General features: G+C 35.9%; 2 protein-coding genes across 2 annotated transcripts; both read left to right on the top strand.

Annotated features, from left to right (window-relative positions):
* The first annotated feature begins 20,122 nt into the window (after positions 1–20,122).
* LOC110457640 (oleosin-B4-like) lies at positions 20,123–20,788 on the top strand. The gene has a single exon (XM_021508991.1). It carries the CDS (start codon positions 20,123–20,125, stop codon positions 20,786–20,788), a length of 666 nt encoding a protein of 221 aa, XP_021364666.1.
* Positions 20,789–20,950: 162 nt separating this feature from the next.
* Positions 20,951–21,535, top strand: LOC110457639 (spore wall protein 2-like). The gene has a single exon (XM_021508990.1). The coding sequence runs from the start codon at positions 20,951–20,953 to the stop codon at positions 21,533–21,535; it is 585 nt and encodes a 194-aa protein (XP_021364665.1).
* The last annotated feature ends 2,461 nt before the right edge of the window (positions 21,536–23,996 follow it).

The following is a 23,996-nucleotide window of genomic DNA, read 5'->3' as shown; positions in this document are numbered from 1 at the left end:
TAATATCTCCATACTAGATTGATATGGTAGAGCTGCTAATATGTGTATATATGGTTATTGTAACTTTCAATAAAAGAATTGAAACCGAGGGGTATTTGGGGGTAAATAAACAACCCAAGCTCGACGTTTTGATAACGAACCAGTGGTTTTATTGTAGGTAAATCTTACCCTGCAACGATACAAACATACAATACTTTACTACGCATACACATAACGCTATCGATACATATATTACAGATACGAGTACAATCTGACAATTAACACTTAGCTGTAAAATACGTACGTTTAACCGGGGATTATATGATAACAAATAAAGAATTGGAAATAGGGCATATTTCTTATTCATAATAGTTGTTCATAAGCATCAGAAACATTGACCTCTTAAATAATTGGCTACTTTAAGTCATAAATATAGCAAACGTCCATATACATCTGTTGTCACCTGTGTATTATTTATATGGAGAGGGCTTACATAGGCTATGTAAAGCCCAGTCCCTTTGACAATAAAACATCCTTGTAAATGAAATTTGTTGAAATACATTCAATCGATTACAATTCACACATTTTAATCCCAATATGATATTCTATATTGTTGACTATACAATTTTTACGAATCTAAACTATAATTTATTATGCCTTGTTGCATGTCGATAGTATTAGTGCGAGCATGGAGTGTTATTGATAATAAATTTATATGAAACATTCCGAAAATTATTGACATAAGATCGCATTTGAAATAGATTTATTCAGTTATAACTTTTATTAATACGTTCCATTGAACGAATTCACATGTTGTTAGTGTTGTTAAGTCGTTTTCATATTTAAATATAATAATGGAGACCTAAAACAGCAAGAATCACCAACGAAATCAGTCACTTACCTAATTAATTAAATGATTAATTTGATAGTATTAGTACAATTTTGTTTACTTTTTATCATCTTATTGCTTTTTAACGAATATGCTGTTTTAGCTTATAAAATGATTCAACTGTGTTAAATAAATCTGTGTTCACTTATATAGGATAATTATCATGGCGCTGTCTTAGTAGAAATATAATTTGCAAATACGTTGCATTTTAAAACAAGGCAAGACATACCTCCTCATATTGGTGAAATACCACGTATGCCTTCAATGGAATACAGAATATCGTGGTAGGTACATTAATATAATACCTGACTGTCCCATATACAAACTATCGCACATACGGACAACCGCATACCCGGTCAACCACATATTAAGGTTTATCAATTGTATGATAACACCAGTTTAGTTTAACTGAAAATCTTGAATGAGTTTAGGTAATTTGCCATTTTGGTCTTGTGCAAGTCTTTCCTCTTCGGTCAACATCAGCTAGACGCTTTATTTAATAATTTTGCGCTTATTAATTGTAAACGTATCCATGCCCCTGAATATCTCTGACCCGGATGTGGCTGCTCGAAGCCTGTTGAACAATTTAACCACCCACCGCCCCAACTACATCGAATGTTATAAACGGGAGCTGTGCACGGTAAAGCATTAATTCGGAAGGGTCAGTTTCGTATTTTTGTATGCGCATGTCATTATTCCTTTTCCGGAATAACTTCAGATTACACTTGCGATCTCATTCTCGTCACTGATCTAACCTAACTTTTCAACAACTTCAACATGGGAACTCCTATTGGAACTGTGGTAACAAAAGCTCGATTCAAGATTTTATATTCCTATAAATCATCGCACATTAAATCTCACAATGACACATTATATTATAGGATTTGAAGGTCATTCAAGTACAGCACTGCCTTTCTTTAACATTACCACGGACTTAGATAACTAATCTAATTCCGTGATATTACATATGAGATTCATGAATACATTGTAGTTGTTTTCGATATGCTAGGCCTATCTCATAAGCAATTTGCTAATTCCAAACTCATTATGCAATATTTGTATACATTCAATGTAAGAGCACAGGGGCTCGTTACAAACGTCTAATACATATAATGACATATGCTACACGATATATATGTAGGCCTATGTAACGAGCCCCTGTCGGTAGTAGAGTATAATAGTCCAGCTAAATTCTTCGTAAGGAAACATTATTTGTGTGGCAGATTTTTAATATATGGTTACGAATACGGTTGCATTCTAACAAGGGGCTAGTGGGAATTTCCCTTTTAAGCTCAGTCACAGGGGCTTGTAAAAATGTCCTATGCAATAGGTACGGGTCACAATGGTAGGGTGTCTGGCTAAGGAAGTCTGGGATCGTCGGTTCAATCATATGTACACTATTCTCTTTGCTGTTATATTTATTTAAAATGAGATAAAAAGTGGGTAAGATAGGTGAGGCAACAAAAAAAATATCGAGATATTTAAATTCAGCCGTAAATGGATAAGATACCTCACTGGATCACAAACGAAGAGGGTCACAGAAATCATATTCCAGGGGCGACATAGAAGTCTTCAACAAGTGGAATAGGCAGCAAATTCAGTGAAAGTTTGGAGGAAGATGCATGTACTCCCTCCCCCTAGGAGTAATAATAATAGTAAAAGGGAGTAATAATTTCCCTGTTCCTGAGGATATTTCCATATGGAAAAGTTTCATAAGTACATTTATTCACCCAAAGGTTAGTGTAGATGACACTGTACATGTCAGACACAAAATTCTCTGCCAGAAATTAGAGCTCATTGATGCTCATTGATACTTGGTTTAAGTCTTATCTCGCATATATATCTAGAACACATCTGATATTAATTCAGAATTATGTAATTTTTCCCGCCTGGTACCCCAGGTTTGCTCTGGAAGCTACTTTTTCTTATCTATCAATTAGTACTGACTCTGTTTGTAAGTCTCTGTGTTATGCTGATGACACAGCAGTCCTAACATTATATCACATTAACTGACAAAAAACTTCTTTAGATCTTGGTAAAACTAAAAGTATACTATTGGTCCCAATAAAGCTTAAATACATTGATGTTGATTCGTTCAACATCTTCTGTAATGGTTTATTATAGAAGTAAAATAAATCATGAGTAAAATACATGTGAGTTAAACTTGAGTTTTTCCTTGGGTGAATTTATTACAGATAACATGCTTACCAAGGTGAACCAAGGCCTGATATTTCTATATTTCTGTACATGTTTCAATCTTATATTGATTGTGGTTGTTGCTGCTGGTATAAATGTTTAACATCAAAATAAACAAAGTTGAACTGCAAGCAGCTCAAAATTAAGTTATTTATTTTGTTCTTGATATGCAAAAAAGAGAAAGTATTAGGTATGGAGATTTTGTAAAGCTTTGATTTTTAACTGTAAGTCTTAGAGTTAGGCAATTGATGCTAAATCATGTTTTAACATTGTTCATCTTGTTAATTAACTTGAACCTTAGTATATTCACCCATTATAGTCACATTTGAACCTTACCAAATCAAAGTCTGGTCAAGTCCAATTTAGATATGTAGAGGTGAATGAGTTAACAAGCTGAAGCACGAGTAAAATTATGATACTTGTTCTGGTTATTTTTTTGTTCCACCCATTAGAGATGTTGAATCATTTTTTTTTATTATGATGATATTCAAAGGTTGAAATATTTATATGGAGTGTAATTAAGCAATGTGCTGAACTCTATTTCATTAGTTTTGCATGCTCATGGCCATGGTTACACTGTGGTAAGTAATGATGTAACAAAAATGGGCCAAGTATTTCACAGAGACATTATTTGACTTGTCAAACAGTTAAAAATGCTTTCATTCAAATATATTTGCATTTGCTCTAGATCTGCATCCTTTCATTGCAATGCATTGAGAAGGCAAATGTTGCTATTGTAACGTCATCAATCTCTATTCTGATTTCATCAATTTCATTGTTGTCAAGATTTAATTTGCTGTTAAAAAAACCTGCTCAAAATAAAGCATAACTAATCGACTCTTTCAGCCAGAATTAGAGAATCAAATTGTATAATTTAGTATGGTATGGTGTGCCTCATTGAAGAGATGACTACTTTATTCTATCAGGATTGTCTTGGGGATTTGACCCCTCCCCCGAGTCATAGCATTGAAACAGTTAAAATTTCTAACCTTTTACCATGTACAATTTCTAGGCATGAAGAGATGAACTCACTGAATATTTGTTTCCAATTTTGTAGTCCATGTCAAATGCTGAACTTCTACCAGGGAATCATATCTTACTAGAAGACAGGATTTCTGAGAACAGTGGCAGTGTCAATGTCGTGGCAGGACGGGTAATTATTCTGCCACAATATCATTTTTCAAGCATACTTTCTCACAATACCCATGCTTTAATAGTATGATATGTGTTTGTAAATCCCTGAAATGCAAAAAGGCAAGACTTGTTATTATTTTATTGGATTTTTCTCAAATGTTTCAATTGTAGGTTCCCTATGGTTCTTTGTTGTGCTTATATAATATAAGCAGAAACAATGAAAATGGTATGACGGTGGGTGCCAAGAATCCTTCTTTGTTTGAAAATTGAAAGACCAAGGGTCTTGATTCTTGACCAGTATCGAGTGCTTGACCTTGCAAATGACATTGATCTGTTTTCAATGTTACATGCAAAATTATAAACTTCAAGCAACATTTTATGCACAATACTAAAAATTGTATCTTAGAGCCATGATACTTGGGTTTGTTATGTTGATCATTAGTCATTGCTAAGGTCGTAACCTGGAAATAGTTGAAATCTAATATTTGACTATACAAATAAATAAATCCTCTGGGTATGAAAATATACTCAAACACACTACATTCATTAGCATCGGAACCAGTCTTGGTCCAGTTCATTGAATGGAAACGATCTTTAAGATCCTAGCATAATAATCATGTATACATACAAATATCAGCTAAATTTGCTATGAAGCATGCATGGGACCAGGTAGATGGAGCGAAGAAGTGAAACATTTAAATGAAATAAATTGCCATGAGTTCTTATGTTCTCATTGTCCTTCTTTGTCCATAATTCAGTAAATCATTTGAGGTGTATTTGAAAATACATTATGATATATTTTGTATTCATAAACTGAATTTACAGGTGACAAATTTGTCCTTATTTGATTATTTTGTATTGCAAGAACTGTTTAATACAAAATAGACATTTATCACAGGGGACCTCAAATGCTTCGGAAAGCAGAGTAAATATCATTGTTTAGAATTTGTTGTTGTACAATCGTATTTCAAGTTGTGTTATTATATTTGAGTCCTTTAAATACTGCATGAGTATAGTTCATCTTGTACATTTATGTACTGTACTTCTCAGTATTCAAAATGTTTCTTGCCTATTGGAATAAAATGTGGACTTTGTTATTATAAAACATTATCAAGTTCCTTTTTATTTTTTTGGTCAAGACATGAACATCTTCTAAGACTCAGCCTTACATTTTAAACTTTTACGATTTTATATTCCAGTGAGTTTGATGATTTGCATAACTATACACTTGTATACATTTTGTAATTTTGAAGAGTTGTGGTAAGTAGATTTTTTGTGTTATTTCATTGAAAGAGTTTATAATTACTTTCTAAAGAGATTTAATAATGTAATTAGTGATTTGTATTAGAGATGTATAATTTTTTAGATCTTCCAAATTTCTAATATACTTGCATTAATTTCAAAATGGATCATAGTAAGAAGTAATTGCTGGCTATCTGTTATATATTAAAGCATTTTATGCAAAAAAAAAACAACAACAGATTTAATAGTAATTTTAAGTATTTTCAAACAATAAACACCTAAATATACATTTGCATAACAATTTTGTTAACCTCATCCTCTGATTTGCTTTAAACCCGAGAATTTATGTTATTCAGGAATCTCATGATCATAACGTACCAATTCCAATGAATGCAAGGATCTTTCAGCAGACAACACAGGACAGATACCTGGAGAGCTTTGGTTTAGCGAGACGACGGGTGCTAGGTGATGGTAACTGTTTATTTAGGGCCATAAGCCAAGTATTGTTAGGGACTGAAGATTCTCATTCTGATTTAAGGGCAACTGCGGTTGATTATATAAAAAGCAACATGCATATGTTTAGGGACTTTTTCCACCCAGATGATCCAGCTGTTGACTCTGACCAACATATGTTACATGAAATTGACCAACTATCCAAAAATGGGGTGTATGCAGGACAAGAGAGTGTGACTACTTTATCTCTTGCCTTAGGTGTAGATATTCATGTCACGCATGGGGGTACTGAAACAGATGCCAGGGTGTTTACATTACAGCACCATAGCATAGGCCAAAATAACATTATTCTCCATATAGTATTTTCAGATATAGGTGGTGGTCATTATGATGCCACTGTTGACAGAGATAATGTAAGTGAAGTCAATATTGACGACGAGAGCATTAAACCTTCAAAAAGGAAATTTGAATGGAAGGAAACCTGTTTCTCTTCCATTTTTTCACTCAAAACTCCATCTCCCACAGCAACATCTGATAGTCAAGTACATGTGTCTTGTCATGAAAACAAATTACAATGCAGCTTCTGTAAAAAGCAGTTAAGTTCTAATGCTGCTATGAAACGCCACACCATTAAGTACCATCCAGACGAAAAAATTTCCTTCAAAAGTAGGACATCATTAAATAGGTGTATGGTTCCTTCATGCACTGAAAGGTTTAGAACAGTTAAAGATGTATTACAGCACTTAGAGAATTTCCATTCTGCTATTATAGAAAGATCTTTGCTAACTTTTTCAAGCTTTGATGAATTTAAGTCATGGAAAGTAGACGAGGAATTATCAAACAATGTTTTCTTTAAAAAAGAACGGAAAGAAACTGATAGTAAGGCAAGCACATCTTATCAGTTTGTTTGCAATAGAAACGGATACAAAACATCAGAATTAAACAAGAAAAATACCAATACCAGAGTTCGAAAATGTAACATTAAAGGATCTTGTAAGATTAATGCTGTGTGTCCATCGCGTATGCTAGTTGTTGTAGACAAAGCTACTGGAAATGTCAAGGTACAGTATATACAAACCCATAGCCATTCTGTCGACTTTGATCAGACAAAATATCTCCCAGTTCCGCAAAATGTTAGAGATGATATTGCTAAAAAACTGTCATTAGGGATTCCAGTTAATTCTATTTTAGATGATATTCATAATGACATTGGTAACTTAGGTGGTAGGGATTCAGATGATATTAAGTTTTATCAATTAGTGAATCGTCAAAACATCATAGCAATGAAAAGGAAACTTGTAGACTGTAAATATCAAAAGCATAGTGATGATGGAACTTCAACTTTACTCTGGGTACAGGAGTTTCAAACTAATCCATCAGTCAATCCTGTACTTGTGTATAAGCCGCAAGGTGTTGAAGATCTGTCTATTCCTTTAGGTAAAAATGACTTTATGATAGTTCTTATGACACAAGCACAAGCCGATATGTACCACAAGTTTGGCAATAGAATTTTATGTATGGATTCTACACATAAAACAAATTATTATGAATTTAAACTCATTACTTTGATTGTAGTTGACGAGTATCATAAAGGATACCCTGTTGCATTTTGTATTTCTAATAGAGAAGATACAACAGCTATACAGATCTTCTTGAATGCAGTCTAATCCAAGTGTCCAGAAACAGATATAGGTATTATTCTTACTGACGATGATATGGCAGGTGTAAATGCTGCTAGAGCAGTATATGGTAGAGATATTAAGCATTATCTTTGTGTTTGGCATGTGCACCAGTCCTGGAAGCGAAAACTTCAATCTGTCCAAAATAAAGACCATAAAGTTGAAATTTATTACTTTCTCCATGCTCTGTTAAATGCTAAAACTGAAGCAGAATACAATGGTTTTCTGAGGTCTTTTACAGCAAAGTATGCAACTTTAGAGCCAAATTTCTATTCTTATTTTCAAGAAAACTATGCATCACGACCTGAAAAATGGGCACTTCATCTACGTCAATCAGATCTACAAACACAAATTAATACTAATATGTTTGTTGAAAGTTTTCACAACAAGTTAAAAACTATTTATTTTGGTAGGAAGCAGAATAAGAGAATTGATAAGTTGATATATATTCTAATAAATATGGAGAAAGATTATTATCTAAACAGGATCAAGTATACAACATACAATAAACCTGAGGATTTACACAACTTCCAAGTTTCAGACCGACATGCATCAAGTTTAACAATTCCTGACAATTTCATTGTTAATGTAAACGAAAATCAATATTCTGTTCAATCATCAGTTGAAAATGTTTCTCCTTATACAGTTAATAGGATTGAAACATCTTGTACCCTTCGATCTTGCTTTGACAGGTGTCAAATCCATCCATGTGTAAATTTATGTACACACATGTATACTTGTTCATGTCCTGACTACCAATTTTTATGCAAGCACATCCATAAAGTGCATTCATTAAGTAATTTGCCAAGTGCCTCTCAAGAATTAGTTGACGAAATGGTCCATACATCTACCCATGATACTGCATCCTTATTAAACAATGCTAATCGACAGTTAGACCGATGCAAGAGGGCTGTTGATATAATTAAGAATAAACTTGAACTGCCAAATATCCAATCTTCTTTATGTCTTAAATCTATTGCTCTGAATTTGGAAAATATGGTTAGGGCATTAACATCTGCAGAGAATTCAATTGCACCTCATAAAATATCACCAAAAAGTAAGGTAGTACCAAACAAGAATTTCGAAAAACAGCCCAGATTTAAAAAGACACATGGTAGAAGACGAAAAAAGGGAAAGATGTTGCATGCACCCTCAGCTGAAGAAAAAGTCAAATTGTTACAACCAACATAGACTGAAAGTCTAGAAACACCAACAGGTTCAAGCACGGGACCATCCGTAGCACCATACCCTCCAATGAGATATGTAAAAAGAACAACTACAGAGTTTCAACCTTCATCAGATACCACTACAGACGACCCAATAGTTGTAAGAAACGGTGGCATAGCCATAAACAACAACTACCGCATTCCACCACAATCCAACAACAGACCATTTACCTTCAAGTTGCCTACAGGACAGACTGTAACAGTTGTCACAACTCGCCCTCCACCTTCATCAAACCAATAAGACAATAGATATTGAATAACTCCATCTAAACAAATACAACAAAAAACAAATAGTCAATAAAGTTTGTATAATACAGCTGTGGACCTGTGTATAGTGCAGACATAACTTATTAGGGTCTAGGTTTGATTATAATACAGCTGTGGACCTTTGTATAGTGCAGACATAGCTTGTTAGGGGCTAGGTTTGTTTATAATACAGAGATATTAAGCATTATCTTTGAGTTTGGCATGTGCACCAGTCCTGGAAACTGCATGAGTATAGTTCATCTTGTACATTTATGTACTGTACTTCTCAGTATTCCAATAGGCAAGAAACATTTTGAATACTGAGAAGTACAGTACATAAATGTACAAGATGAACTATACTCATGCAGTTTCCAGGACTGGTGCACATACAAAACACAAAGATAATGCTTAATATCACTACCAGAAGGTCCACAACTGTATTATAGACAAACCTAGACCCTAATAAGCTGTGTCTGCACTATACACGGGTCCACAACTGTATTATAGACAAACCTAGACCCTAACAAGCTATGTCTGCACTATCCACAGGTCCACAGCTGTATTATAATCAAACCTAGACCCTAATAAGGACCTGTGTATAGTGCAGTCACAACTTATTAGGGTCATATTAAGCATTATCTTTGAGTTTGGCATGTGCACCAGTCCTGGAAACTGCATGAGTATAGTTCATCTTGTACATTTATGTACTGTACTTCTCAGTATTCAAAATGTTTCTTGCCTATTGGAATACTGAGAAGTACAGTACATAAATGTACAAGATGAACTATACTCATGCAGTTTCCAGGACTGGTGCACACGCCAAACACAAAGATAATGCTTAATATCACTACCAGAAGGTCCACAACTGTATTATAAGCAAACCTAGACCCTAATAAGTTATGTCTGCACTATACACAGGTCCACAGCTGTATTATAATCAAACCTAGACCCTAATAAGTTATGTCTGCACTATACACAGGTCCTTATTAGGGTCTAGGTTTGATTATAATACAGCTGTGGACCTGAGTATAGTACAGACACAACTTATTAGGTTCTAGGTTTGTTTATAAAACAGTTGTGGACCTGTGGATAGTGCAGACATAGCTTGTTAGGGTCTTGGTTTGTTTATAATACAGCTGTGGACCTATGTATAGTGCAGACACAGCTTATTAGGGTCTAGGTTTTTTTATAATACAGTTGTGGGCCTGTGTATAGTGCAGACACAGCTTATTAGGGTCTAGGTTTGCTTATAATACAGTTGTGGACCTGTTTATAGTGCAGACACAACTTACTAGGGTCTAGGTTTGTTTATAATACAGTTGTGGACCTGTGTATAGTGCAGACACAACTTATTAGGGTCTTTTTATTCATTTAATTTATGTTGGATAGTTATGGAGCATGCTGGGTGGTTTCATTTAAACTTAAAGCTGCTTTCTGTAGGCATTCATAGTATATGGTATACAGATTTCATTAGGTGCACTGGTGCTTGTTGAATTTTCATTTCAAGTTAGCATTGATGACTTTGATTCTAACTGCATTCAAATCACATAAAAAGGGTAAGCATGTTATGAACATGTCTGATATCCAGTTCAAAATTGTAGACAGAAGACAGTTCAATACTTATATTTCAGTTTTACATTGGTTTTAGTAATAAACTGATATTTAAATCCATTTAGGAATCTTAGCTTGATTTCTGATAAATGCCTACACAGCCATCAGCCATTTATTTAATTCCTTTTCATCACATCTGTAAAGATGTCGTGATAACTTCACATTATTGTCTCATAAATATAGTGGCAATGCAGAGCAAATGTTAATGTATATATTCTATGGATGAATACTGGAAGCAGTTCAATATTTCTATTTCCATTAAAAATTGTTTGATATCAGAGGAAATATTTATAAAAACAAATATTATTTGGTGCTTCATTCATCGTCTGACAACTGTCAACTTTTAATGCAGTTTTAAAACAAATTTTGGTGTAAGCAATCTCAGCCCATGGGGATCAAAAGCTCTGCAACTAAAGGAGAGCGGTTGTGTTCAAATGAGGTTACATATGCTAAATCCTCTATAAAGGACATCTTTTTCATGAAATAATGTGGAGATTTCAACCAAATTGTGATGTTTAGTATTCTTAGTCTGGTTGTCCATAAAAATAAAATGGCTTATATTCCTGGGAGCTCTCTGACAAAACTACTGGACAGATTTCAATTTTATTTCAAAATTGCCAGGTGAGCAATTTAAGGCCTTTGTGCAACTTATTTAGTTAAAAGTACAGCATGAATATTTGGTGTATGCTTGCTTGAATGATAAAGCATTTTGTCATTTTTCACTAAGGGTTAGTGGCATCCAACATTAATACTACATGTATTAAATGTCATGGAGTTACACCAATGTCAGTGAAAGTTTGAGAATTGTCTGGCTTTTGCTCTCCAACTTTCATTTTGCTGGTGAATGAAAAGAAATTTGCATGATCACTTACAATTTAAAAGTTTTTATGCTGGGGTAGTACATGTATCTGATACTTAACTATGTGATGAATTGTTTTTATTACTAAATTCTATTAACAGAAATAAACTTGCACCTGTCTGTATCCTTTCTGTAATCATACTGAACTATAAAATATATTTGAAACTTTTTTATGCTTCCTTAAAAATACACAGAAAACTTGTTTCTCCAACAATGTAAAAACATGTAGACCTCAAGCCATATTAATATTAATAAAAAGATGAGTAAAGTACAATATCAAAACATTTTAAAACAATAGGCTAAACCTGTTACAACTGTTTAAAATTGTGTTTTTATAAGAATATAATTTTCTGACATTTAGATAACGGGAAAATTTCATTCATATCCTGCTTATATCTGAAATTAACACTTAATGAATGCATGGTATCTACATATATATTATTGGAGTAACAAGCCTTCCAACAAAAGGAAATGGATGGCATTACTCTAGATTTTGAATTTCAATGAGTTAAAATATAATGTATCGTTTAACAATATTGGTAGTGAAAACACAACTTGTATGGGTCAAATCAGAATTTTAATGACCTGGAAGTATATTGCTTTCTTTTGAAAATAAAATATATGAATTTGTTAATTTATTTTTACAACATAACATAACTAAACCAAACCTTAATTATAATTTTAACATGCAAACTTTGACATTATTTGTCATGTACACATACATATTACTTGAAGACCATCGGTTTTTAACGATTTCTAATCTATTTCATAAGAAAATTCAAACCTAAACTCAAGTTAGTATATGCATCAAAGGAAATTCCATGCAAATTTATTTTGGCCATTTTTTTCCACATATCTCTACCCATGGTCACTTAGTTATAGACAGTAGACACATGTTTTCTGTAACCATTTGTTGGAAGACCTATGTATACACAGTATACATAGAAAAGCCAGAAGCAGTCTTCAGTCATTCCAGATATATTAATGTTCAATAACAATCAATATGATAAATTCTGTGATGGTGTGAATACTGCTTAAGGTCAGCTATGATTTTGAACTGTTGCAAATTTCCTACCAAATTCTATATGCATTATGGAATCATTTTGCAAGAGCTATTGAAAAAAAAGCATCAGTTTCAGTAAACAATGTCGCCTTTCTTTCAATTTGATTGAACAAATCTAAACTTATATTTTACCAAATTATTTCAACAAATTTTCATAGCTGACCGCTAGAGGGCACTCTCAACTCTTGAAGACAGGAGACTGAGAGTGAATGCTTCAATCAAACCGAAGCACACACTAATGAATTAAGGAAGACAGTAACCTAGATGTGATATTGCAGGAAGAGGATATTTGCACAACATTTGCAGGTTTTCACAAAGAAAGAACATAGCAATGTTGCCTGCAGTAAAAGTGCAAATCGCTAACTATGGAACTAAGAGAATGATATCTGGTGGGAAGCATTCTCAGGTGATAAATTCAAAATTATAACAGACAAATGGCTGAACCCTGGGCCAGGGCAGGGCACCAAAGGGAAAATCTCCAGACTCGGTTGTACTACAGCCAATTTCTCTGCATGGATGAAAAATCACAAGGGACTTTATTCTATTCAATTTTGTAAAGTTCATCGGAGGCTTTATTTAAATCATAAATATAAGTGTTGAACTGCTTTCAGTTGGCATTCATGAATTCAAACTGCGCTTCATTGAATTTACCTTTGTCCAGTTGGCATTCATATTGCCTATGAATGCCAACTGAAAACAGTTCAATGCTTAACTGAATGGCTGTTTTTTCCATGGGACTACTTTGAAATTCTACAAGAAAACCCAAAGGTTCTTGGACAAGAAACCCGATATATACAGATTCAACTCCAGACCACAATGTTTCTATCTGAAGAATCTTGGGCAACCTCACAACTTCCACTTAAGCAGCCGAATTAACTCCACATGCTTTTTTATGTTAAACTCTTCTTTTTCTCGACTGTACGTCTTTGCTGGCTGACCTCAAGAACTGAATTAATACTTACCGAAACATATCTCTGCCTCTGTTCCATGAATGTGCATCTAACTTGTAAATATAGGTACAATACATCTCTACACAATGTTGCATCCTTAAACCAGGTAATTGTATAATTTGACCTTTCACCTTGACCTCAAGTACTGAAAAAAAGGTTTCTGGACCATATCGCAGCTGATTTTTCATGAATATACAACAAACTGTATGTACATAGGAATATCACAGGAAGGTAGTGTCCTGCATCTTAAAAAAAATGTCAATATGACCTGGATTTGACTTGTGACCTTGACCAAAGTACTAAGATAAAAGTTTCAAGAACACATCTCAGCCACTTTTTAATCACTGTGCTTAAAACATTGTAGATATGTGAGGAGTGGGAGTATCCATGAAGCCTTGGCTTTGAGTAAAATCTAGCCATATCATTATGCTGTAATTGCATTTTTTCATATAATTGAGGAATACATGAAAATCACATAAATTTACAATCAATGCCAATTAAATACCACTTTACAACTGTGATAATTGATGCTTTTAGAAAAGGTGTGTGTTTCGGTTTTATTGAAACATTCACTCTCTGGTCAAAAATGAAATGTTGTTTTAAATAAATGTCCTTTAATGTATGAACACATTAGAGTCGGTGGATTAAAAAGTTAATTTGTACAGGAAACTAAAATCCAAAACAACATTTCATTTTCTTCAAATGACTAATTGAGAGTGCCCCCTAGCAGCAAGCTATGACCATTGACAAAATCAAATACTTTAAATATAACTTTCAAATTCCTCCAAATCAAAATGTATTTGAATATCATATTATTTGTTCATAGCTTACTTTAAGCAGTATTCATACCAACCTACATGTAGGTTATTATCAATAGTTTGTTTCCCTAAAATCCAACCCAGGATAAGTTTGGTAGTTAGGTAGATATTTCGGCTCAATATACATGTATATAAAATAAAATGTAACATCAAAATTAATACTGACACCTTTCAGTAGTTTTAATTATGGCGTTATTTTTGATCGATTGGTTGAGTTTAGCAAACCTTTTAGACCATTAATTATTTCTTTTCAAACAGTATACATGTACTGTATTTGTGTATTGACTTTTTCTGCAATAGTTAAGCAAATAATTTGCAAAAGGAAACAAGACTTTCAAATATCAAACTAATTACCAAATAAGTTTTTATTTTCTCGAGATATGTGAAAACTGCTTCTGGCTTTTGGATATTTATTGGTTAAAAAGTATGCGACATTTTTGCATTTCAAAAACAGTTACATCTTGCATGTATTGAAATAATTACTGTATCTAAAGGAATAGACATATAAAAGCATAATACTACTTGTGAACTATGGAAATATAAATTCACTATGCATAATAAATTATGATACATGAATGTAAATTCTAACCTGTACTACGGATATCATATACAACTACATAATACTCCTTAGCTCACAATTTGCTACAGACTGTGAGATAGTTATGGTTGATGGGAAGGAGTTACTAGTAGTGTTCATATATATACTTTTTTTAGGTTTTTCCTACATGAAATTTTGTACATAGTTTCACATCATTTGATTTTCATCAACAAAAATAACAGTTAGAGAATAAAAGCCAGACAATCCTCTAACTTGCAAAAACCCCACAAATTACAAACAACTTATAGAAGTCTTCACTTATAACCTAATGAAAGAAATGTTTTGAAAAAAAAAAGATAATCTGACAGTTAACAATAACTAAATATCAAAACAGCAAGTCTGCACTATCAAATGACCCTAATAAATTGTGTCTGCACTATTACACAGGTCCACAGCTGTATTATAAACAAACCTAGACCCTAATAAGTTGTGTCTGCACTATACACAGGTCCACAGCTGTATTATAAACAAACCTAGACCCTAACAAGCTATGTCTGCACTATACACAGGTCCACAACTGTATTATAAACAAACCTAGACCCTAATAAGTTGTGTCTGCACTATACACAGGTCCACAACTGCATTTAAAAAAATCCTAGACACAACAATATACAAATATATGTATTCCCTAGTTAGTTGAGTCTGCACTATCACAGTCTGTTGCGGTAATTTTAAACCCGAAACGAATTGAAAAAACACATCTCAATGTGTGCTATATAAACCAGATTTGGCAATAGTAGCCTGCATGTGTCATTTAGTAACACAATTTTAAGATTGAAACCAAAATTGACCACTAGAAAAAACGATTACTGCTGCTCTCATTGACATGAAAAGTCGCACGTTTCCTCGAACATTCAAATGTACCCCATCTTCAGCTAGACATGAAGGTATAAGTCTCTTATGCCACCAGAAAACAACACGATTGCACGATTGACTTGCCAGACAGTTATTCACGCGTTGCCTAAGAAACTCATACTGAGTCGCCAAAACACCGCGTGTCTGTAATCTGACAAACAATGAGCCTACGACAACACATTGCAGACCAGATATCCCACAGAGGAGATCTCGACAAAGGCGAAAAATATCATCTGCCAGACGCTCTGGAGATGTACTTCCGACAATATCGTTACCTCCGATCTGTAAGAATATGACCTGAGGACCATAATTACGTAAGACGGACATAAACGAATACATTTGCTCAACTATTCCACCACTTTTCCAAAAATATTTGGTTACCGAGGTGCCATAGATGAACTCATTGTTATGGTCCATGTGCCTTACGTGCGACGATCCAACAACAGCAACTCTAAGCATTCTTATATGATGGTACCTTTAAGTAAGATAATAAATTTTGCGAGAAGGTTTTTTGAAATACCCACGTGCTAATACTTACAGCGCAAAAGGAAGTTCTTGACTTTCGGGACACTGAACTTCCATTCGGAAAAGCTCGGGGTTATACCAGCTCTATTAGTACATAATTATATGTGCTTTCAAATAACATATAAATGTTATTTTTAAAACAAACATTTAATTCATAAATAAAACTGACTGATAAAATTCTGTTAGTTATGCTTGCTTTTGAAAAATACGAAAATATCCGTACGCAAAGCTGGTTTTACACAGCTCCCGTTTATCGGACTCAACTACATCATTTAAATAATTACTGGACAGGATTCTGCTGTTGTGTCTGTTGTCCAAAGGATATATCTGGATCTATGCTGTTTCCAATGAAATGATTCAGGAGGACTGGTTCACCACAACAACGCTGAAGGTGATTTGGACTTTCGCAAGGTGATATAGGCCTATGTTCGTGCCAGTGTGGGCCAGGTCTTCAGCAAATTTTAAAATGTTACATGAACGTGTCAATCAGTGTGGTAGGTATTAATAATATACCATTGGACTGGGTAAGTGGTATATCTACCTTTAACAATGATGTATCCAGTAATATGTTGTCAGATGATAAACTGGCACAGACCTAAGATAGCTAACCTTGCTATATATGGTATCATTAATTTAATATATGTGCTCCTTAGGAGCAGATAATTATGGACTTTAATTATGATTTAATCATAATCACTCAAGTAGAATGAACTTTGATACTTGTCTATTCATTTCTAGTCAAATATTATTCTAAGGAGATAACCCTAGACTGTAAAGTTTATTTCAATATAGTTTTGCTGTATATCTGAAATTCCACAGTATTAATAAAGAGTGTCTATTTTTTCGTCGCAGTTAAGTTGGCATGTATATAGGTTGCACACTCTTGATGTTTGGCTTGGCGGATGACTGACAGGCTAATACCAAAGGTTGAGATTTCTTTACCATATATCAGCTCATATATGGGAAGTACACCTACACTGTGGTACCACAGGGTAGGCAATGGTAGACCATCTCATGTAAACCGGAATGGTCAGTTCTTTACTGTATACCAGTTCGAGCTATTTTGTCCCTAGAATAAACCGGGGACAGGTGTTTTAAATATGGTTAATAATACCATTTATATGTATTGTAAAAATCACACCGGGTTTACATAGAGAAACCGAGACTGGCAGTGTTACCACTGGGTCACTTACATGCCAGGTTAAATTTAGGCGGTTAGTTTCAGTCTGTCAGTCACCGAAAAAATAGGGGGGTCCGTTATATAATCTGCGAATTTGTAGTATTTCGTGAATCGTAACTGCGGCCAGAAATTCTCCAAGTCTACAGTGTAATTTGCTGTTTGTGTTATTTTGTTATGAATCTTTAACTAATAACGCCATACCACACACACCAATAACCACACATCCCAGAAGCTACATATATAAACTTCCATACCTCAAATATCTCATGACAGGATTCCAGGCCAGGTCTCGTACAGAACAATAATGTATGATGATCAAACTTGGTATTCAAATATATCATATGAAGCAGTGCGTTGTGTACCATACCGGACTCAACCCCCTTCTGTATTGAATATGATTTAATAAATTGTAACCACAATTATGAATATGTTACTTCACTTAATTCAAGTCGTCATTGGGGTAGAGTAATGATAATAATCGTTATTGTTTTCAATATCCATCCGTATCGACACAAGAGGAACCGTTTACGCTTAACATTGCATATCTATGAATAAAGATGGAAGAAAAAAAAAAGAAAAAAAAAACAACACAAAAAACGAACATAAGCTTAGAGCATGAAGGTTAAGAAAATCATCACATTCTATAACTGATTGCTGTTCGGGTAAAAGGGACCTCCGTCATAAATCAATAAGCTGCTAATCTAGAGAGAAAAGATGGAAAAGACAGGAAACAATATTCAGCTTTGAGATAGAAAAAATAATAATCCCCAACAACGCTATTTGAGCGGAGAAAAATACAATGCCAAATTGATTTTCACATACTTGTGTTAATCAAGCAGATAGCAAGGGCAGTTGAAGTTAAAGGTGGAATACAAGGTGTAAGAGAGAAGAACATGACTTAAAGACAATACCACTGTCTTGGTAGGTGTATGCATGTTTAATATCTATTTTTTTCTTAGAGAATAAACAGTTTGTATAAGATATAAAAATAATCATTACCGCATCAGCAGACAGGACTACACGTTGAAACAACACGAAACGTCAACAGTGGAAGCTGTGAGACGCGTGACAAATACCAGGAAATAAAGGTACGATGGTACGGGAATGGAGTAGAAAACAAAAGATAACGAGGGTACAGGAAAGGAGGAGAAATCAACAGGTACCGAGGGTACTAGAAAAGGGGAGAAAACAACAGGTAACGAGGATACGGGAATGGAGTAGAAAACAAAAGGTAACGAGGGTATCAGAAAAGGGGAGAAAACAACAGGTAACGAGATTACGAAAAAAGAGGTGAAAACAACAGGTAACGAGGGTACGGGAAAGGAGGTGAAAACAACAGGTAACGAGAATACGAGAAAGGAGGAGAAAACAACAGGGTACGAGGGCAGGGGAAAGGAGGTGAAACAACAGGTAACGAAGATACAAGCAAAGAGGAGAAAACAACACATAACGAGGATACGGGTACAGGAGGAGAAAACAACAGGTTACGAGAGAACGGGAAAAGGGGAGAAAACAACAGGTTACGAGAGAACGGGAAAAGGGAAGAAAACAACGGGTAACGAGGGTACGGGAAAGGAGGAGAAAACAACAGGTAACGAGGGTAGGGGTGAGGAAGAGAAATCAACAGGTAACGAGGATACGGGAAAGGAGGAGAAAACAACAGGTAACAGGGCACGGGAAATGAGGTGAAAACAAAGGGTAACGAGGGTACTAGAAAAGGGGGGAGCAACAGGTAACGAGGGCATGGGATAAGGGGAGAAAACAACAGGTAACGAGGATACGGGTTAAAGGGAGAAAACAACAGGTAACGAGGATACGGGAAAAGGGGAGAAAACAACACATAACGAGGGTATGGGTACAGAAGGAGAAAACAACAGGTTACGAGAGAACGGGAAAAGGGGAGAAAACAACAGGTAACGAGGGTACGGGAAAAGGGGCGAAAACAACAGGTAACGAGGGTACGGGAAAAGGGGCGAAAATAACAGGTAACGAGGGTACGAGAAAGGAGGAGAAAACAACAGGTAACGAGGGTATTAAAAAAAGGAGAGAAAACAACAGGTAACGAGGGTATAAAAAGGGGAGAAAACAACAAGTAACGAGGAAACGGGAAAAGAGGAGAAAACAACAGGTATCGAGGGTATTAAAAAAGGAGAGAAAACAACAGGTAACGAGGGAACGGGTAAGGAGGAGAAAACAACAGGTAACGAGGGTATTAAAAAAGGAGAGAAAACAACAGGTAACGAGGGAACGGGTAAGGAGGAGAAAACAACAGGTAACGAGGGTATTAAAAAAGACGAGGGTATTAAAAAGGAGAGAAAACAACAGGTAACGAGGGTATAAAAAGGGGAGAAAACAACAAGTAACGAGGGAACGGGTAAGGAGGAGATAACAAAAGTTAACGAGGGTACGGGAAGGTAGGAGTAAATAACAGATAGCGAGGGTACGGGAAAGGAGGAGAAAACAACAGGTAACGAGGGTACGGGTGAGGGGGAGAAATCAACAGGTAACGAGGATACGGGAAAGGAGGAGAAAACAACAGGTAACAGGGCACGAGAAATGAGGTGAAAACAAAGGGTAACGAGGGTACTAGAAAAGGGGGGAGCAACAGGTAACGAGGGTATGGAGAAAGGGGAGAAAACAACAGGTAACGAGGGTACGGGTAAAGGGGAGAAAACAACAGGTAATGAGGATACGGGAAAAAGGACGAAAACAACAGGTAACGATGGTTCGGGAAAAGAGGAGAAAACAACAGTTAACGAGGGTATGAGAAAGGAAAAGAAAACAACAGGTAACGAGTGTACGGGTAAAGGGGAGAAAACAACAGATAACGAGTGTATGGGAAAGGAGGAGAAAACAACAGGTAACGAGGGTATTGAAAAAGGGGAGAAAGCAACAGGTAACGAGGGTACGGGAAAAGGGACGGACACAACAGGTAACGATGGTTCTGGAAAGGAGGAGAAAACAACAGGTAACGAGGGTACGGTTAAGGAGGAGAAAACAAAAGGTAACGAGGGTACGGGAAAGGAGGAGAAAACAACAGGTAACGAGGGTACGGGTAAGGAGGAGAAAACAAAAGGTAACGAGGTTACGGGTAAGGAGGAGAAAACAAAAGGTAACGAGGGTACGGGTAAGGAGGAGAAAACAAAAGGTAACGAGGTTACGGGAAAGGAGGAGAAAACAACAAGTAACGAGGATATAAAAAAGGGGAGAAAACAACAGGTAACGAGAGTTCAGGAAAAGTGGAGAAAACAACAAGTAACGAGGGAACGGGTAAGGAGGAAATAACAAAAGTTAACGAGGGTACGGGAAGGTAGGAGTAAATAACAGATAACAAGGGTACGGAAAAGGAGGAGAAAACAAAAGGGTAACGAGGGTAATAGAAAAGGGGAGAAAGCAACAAGTAAGGAGGATACGGGAAAAGAGGAGTCAACAAAAGGTAACGAGGGCATGGGAAAAGAGAAGAAAACAACAGATAACGAGGGTACGAAAAAGGAGGAGAAATCAAAAGGTAACGAGTTTACGGGAAAGGAGGAAAAAACAACAGATAAGGAGGGTATAATAAAAGGGGAGAAAGCAGCAGCTAACGATGGTACGGGAAAAGGGGAGAAAACAACAGGTTACGATGGTACGGGGAAAGGGGAGGAAACAACAGGTAACGAGAGTAATAGAAAAGGTGAGAAAACAACAGGTAACAAGGGCACGGGAAACGAGGTGAAAACAAAGGGTAACGAGGGTACGGGTAAGGAGGAGAAAACAAAAGGTAACGAGGGTAATAGAAAAGGGGAAAAAACAACAGGTAACGAAGGTACGGGTAAGGAGGAGAAATCAACAGGTAACGAGGGTACGGGAAAAGAGGAGAAAACAACAGGTAACGAGGGTAATAGAAAGCGGGAGAAAACAACAGGTAACGAGGGCACGGGAAATGAGGTGAAAATAAAGGGTAACGAGGGTACCAGAAAAGGGGAGAAAACAACAGGTAAGGAGGGTATGTGGAAAGGGGAGAAAACAACAGGTAACAAGGGTACGGGTTAAGGGGAAAAAACAACCGGTAATGAGGGTACGGGATAAAAGGACGAACACAACAGGTAACGAGGGTACGGGAAAGGAGGAGAAAATAACAGGTAACGAGGGTACGGGAAAGGAGGAGAAAACAACAGGTAACGAGGGTAATAGTAAAGGGTTGAATGCAACAGGTAACGAGGGTACGGGAAAAGGGTAGAAAACAACAGGTAACGAGGGCACGAGAAAGGAGGAGAAAACAAAAGGTAACGAGGGCACGGGAAAAGAGGAGAAAACAACAGGTAACGAGGGTAATACAAAAGCGGAGAAAACAACAGGTAACGGGTGCACGAGAAATGAGATGAAAACGAAAGGTAATTAGGGTACTAGAAAAGGGGAGAAAACAACAGGTAACGTGATTACGAGAAAGGAGGAGAAATCAACAGGTAGCGAGGGTATGAAAAAGGAGGAGAAATCAACAGGTACCGAGTGTACGGGAAAGGAGGAGAAAACAACAGGTAACGAGGGCATGGGAAAAGAGGTGAAAACAACAGGTAACAAGGGTATGGGAAAAGGGGCGAAAACAACAGGTAACGAAGGTAATAGAAAAGGGGAGAAAACAACAGGTAACGAGGGCATGGGAAAAGAGGAGAAAACAACAGGTAACGAGGGTACTAGAAAATGGTTGAAAGCAACATGTAACGAGGGTACGGGAAAAGGGGAGAAAACAACAGGTAACGAGGGCATGGGAAAAGAGGAGAAAACAACAGGTAACGAGGGTTCTAGAAAAGGGTTGAAAGCAACAGGTAACGAGACTACGGGAACAGGGGAGAAAACGAAAGGTAACGGTGACTGTAAAATTGCCATAATATTTTAACTCGTCACTCGTTGATTTTATACCACGTGGTGTGGGAATAGACGACAGCCGTAACACGTGTGTGAATGATGAATACTATGTGCACATACATTTTGTTGGAAGCTCCACTATCTGACAGGCGTTTTAACATATCAACATTTTAATAACATGTTTAACATTTTGCGAAAAGCACGGCGTTTGCACATGTGTGTGAACGAGTACTGGATAGTGGAAGCGTGTGCACATAAAATTTGCTGAAGCATATTAACCATTTGACAATGCATTCTAACAGTTTAATACACACTACTGGTTGTGACAGTCCACGTGGGCCACACATTGTAGCCCCTACACCACCCCACAGTAGATCTGTGTCCAACTCTCATGATTGTGATGGGCGCAACTCAGAACAGTTGTATGAGCTATACGGCGAGCGTGACCCACCACCGCGTGAAGAGCCACAGATCCAGCAATCCCCAGTGAATATAATCCCAGCAATGTCGACGGAAAAAGTATCCCTTCGTAAATACTCTGGATATTCACACGAGGACGGAGAAAAATTCTTGGCTGAGTTTGACTACACGATGGGACAAATACAGGAGAGAAGCCATTCCAACGCGTTTGTAGGAAGTCAATAGTGATTATCGTGAAACTGACATGATCGATGAACTCAGCTATATGATCAGCTATGATTTCTACAGTTTATGACCATTTTGTTAATTTGCCATTTCTATTTATACATTTTTTTTGTAAACTTGTCTTACACGTATATGAGATCTATGTTGTTTTGAAACATTTCTTACTTGGTAGTGTGAGGTTCTTAACATGGTTTGTAGATAAAATGTACCTGTACTCGTATACCGGTACAAATCGTGCTGCATTCATTCAAATTTGACATTCTATGTTTGTTGTTTAGTTAGTAGATATATAACAAGTGCTTTAAATTAGGTTTAGCAAAGAAGCTACTATACCTGTATATATCGCTGTTACCACCATTTCATTTATGAGTTTGCGAATAATCCTGCAGTACTTACATTTACACTCACAATGTTGAAATTGGTAATCCCTGCTTGTATTAACTTTAAACAGGATTGGTTTTATGAGTTAAAATGTTCTTTTTTTTCAATTGCAAATTTTGTATAGATCTCGAATGTTGAAGAGTACATGGATTTGATGTTTTCCTATTCTATTGACCACATGAATAACGTTACCCGATATGTAGAGTGCATATGATATTAGACGCACCTTTCTTTGCATAATGGTTCATGAGAGGATGATTTTTATTAGGAATGAACTGTGTAAAAAGTTAACAAAAAGTCTGCATGGGTTGATGTAGTGGTTATATATACAGTATTCTATTCTAAGTACCTTGTGATGAGACACATTGACTTGTATCTATACTCTTTTGTACCATTTATGTTATATGCCAGAAAATACTAGATCATTTATAATGAGAGAATTGACAAATTGTGCAGGCGAGTGTTTGTGTGAGAGCATGTCACCTGTGGCCATGGGTGATTTAAGAGTATTTTGTATGTAGTTCTATAGTAATTTCTCACTCGTCCCATTGTATTTTGTATGTAGGTCTATAGTAATTCTCACTCGTCCCATTGTATTTTGTATGTAGGTCTATAGTAATTT

This window comes from Mizuhopecten yessoensis, unplaced genomic scaffold (genome assembly GCF_002113885.1).
Source record: "Mizuhopecten yessoensis strain PY_sf001 unplaced genomic scaffold, ASM211388v2 scaffold9285, whole genome shotgun sequence".
Lineage (NCBI taxonomy): Eukaryota > Metazoa > Mollusca > Bivalvia > Pectinida > Pectinidae > Mizuhopecten > Mizuhopecten yessoensis.
Note: the sequence above shows the minus strand (reverse complement) of the source record. Positions and strands in the feature narration are given on the sequence as shown.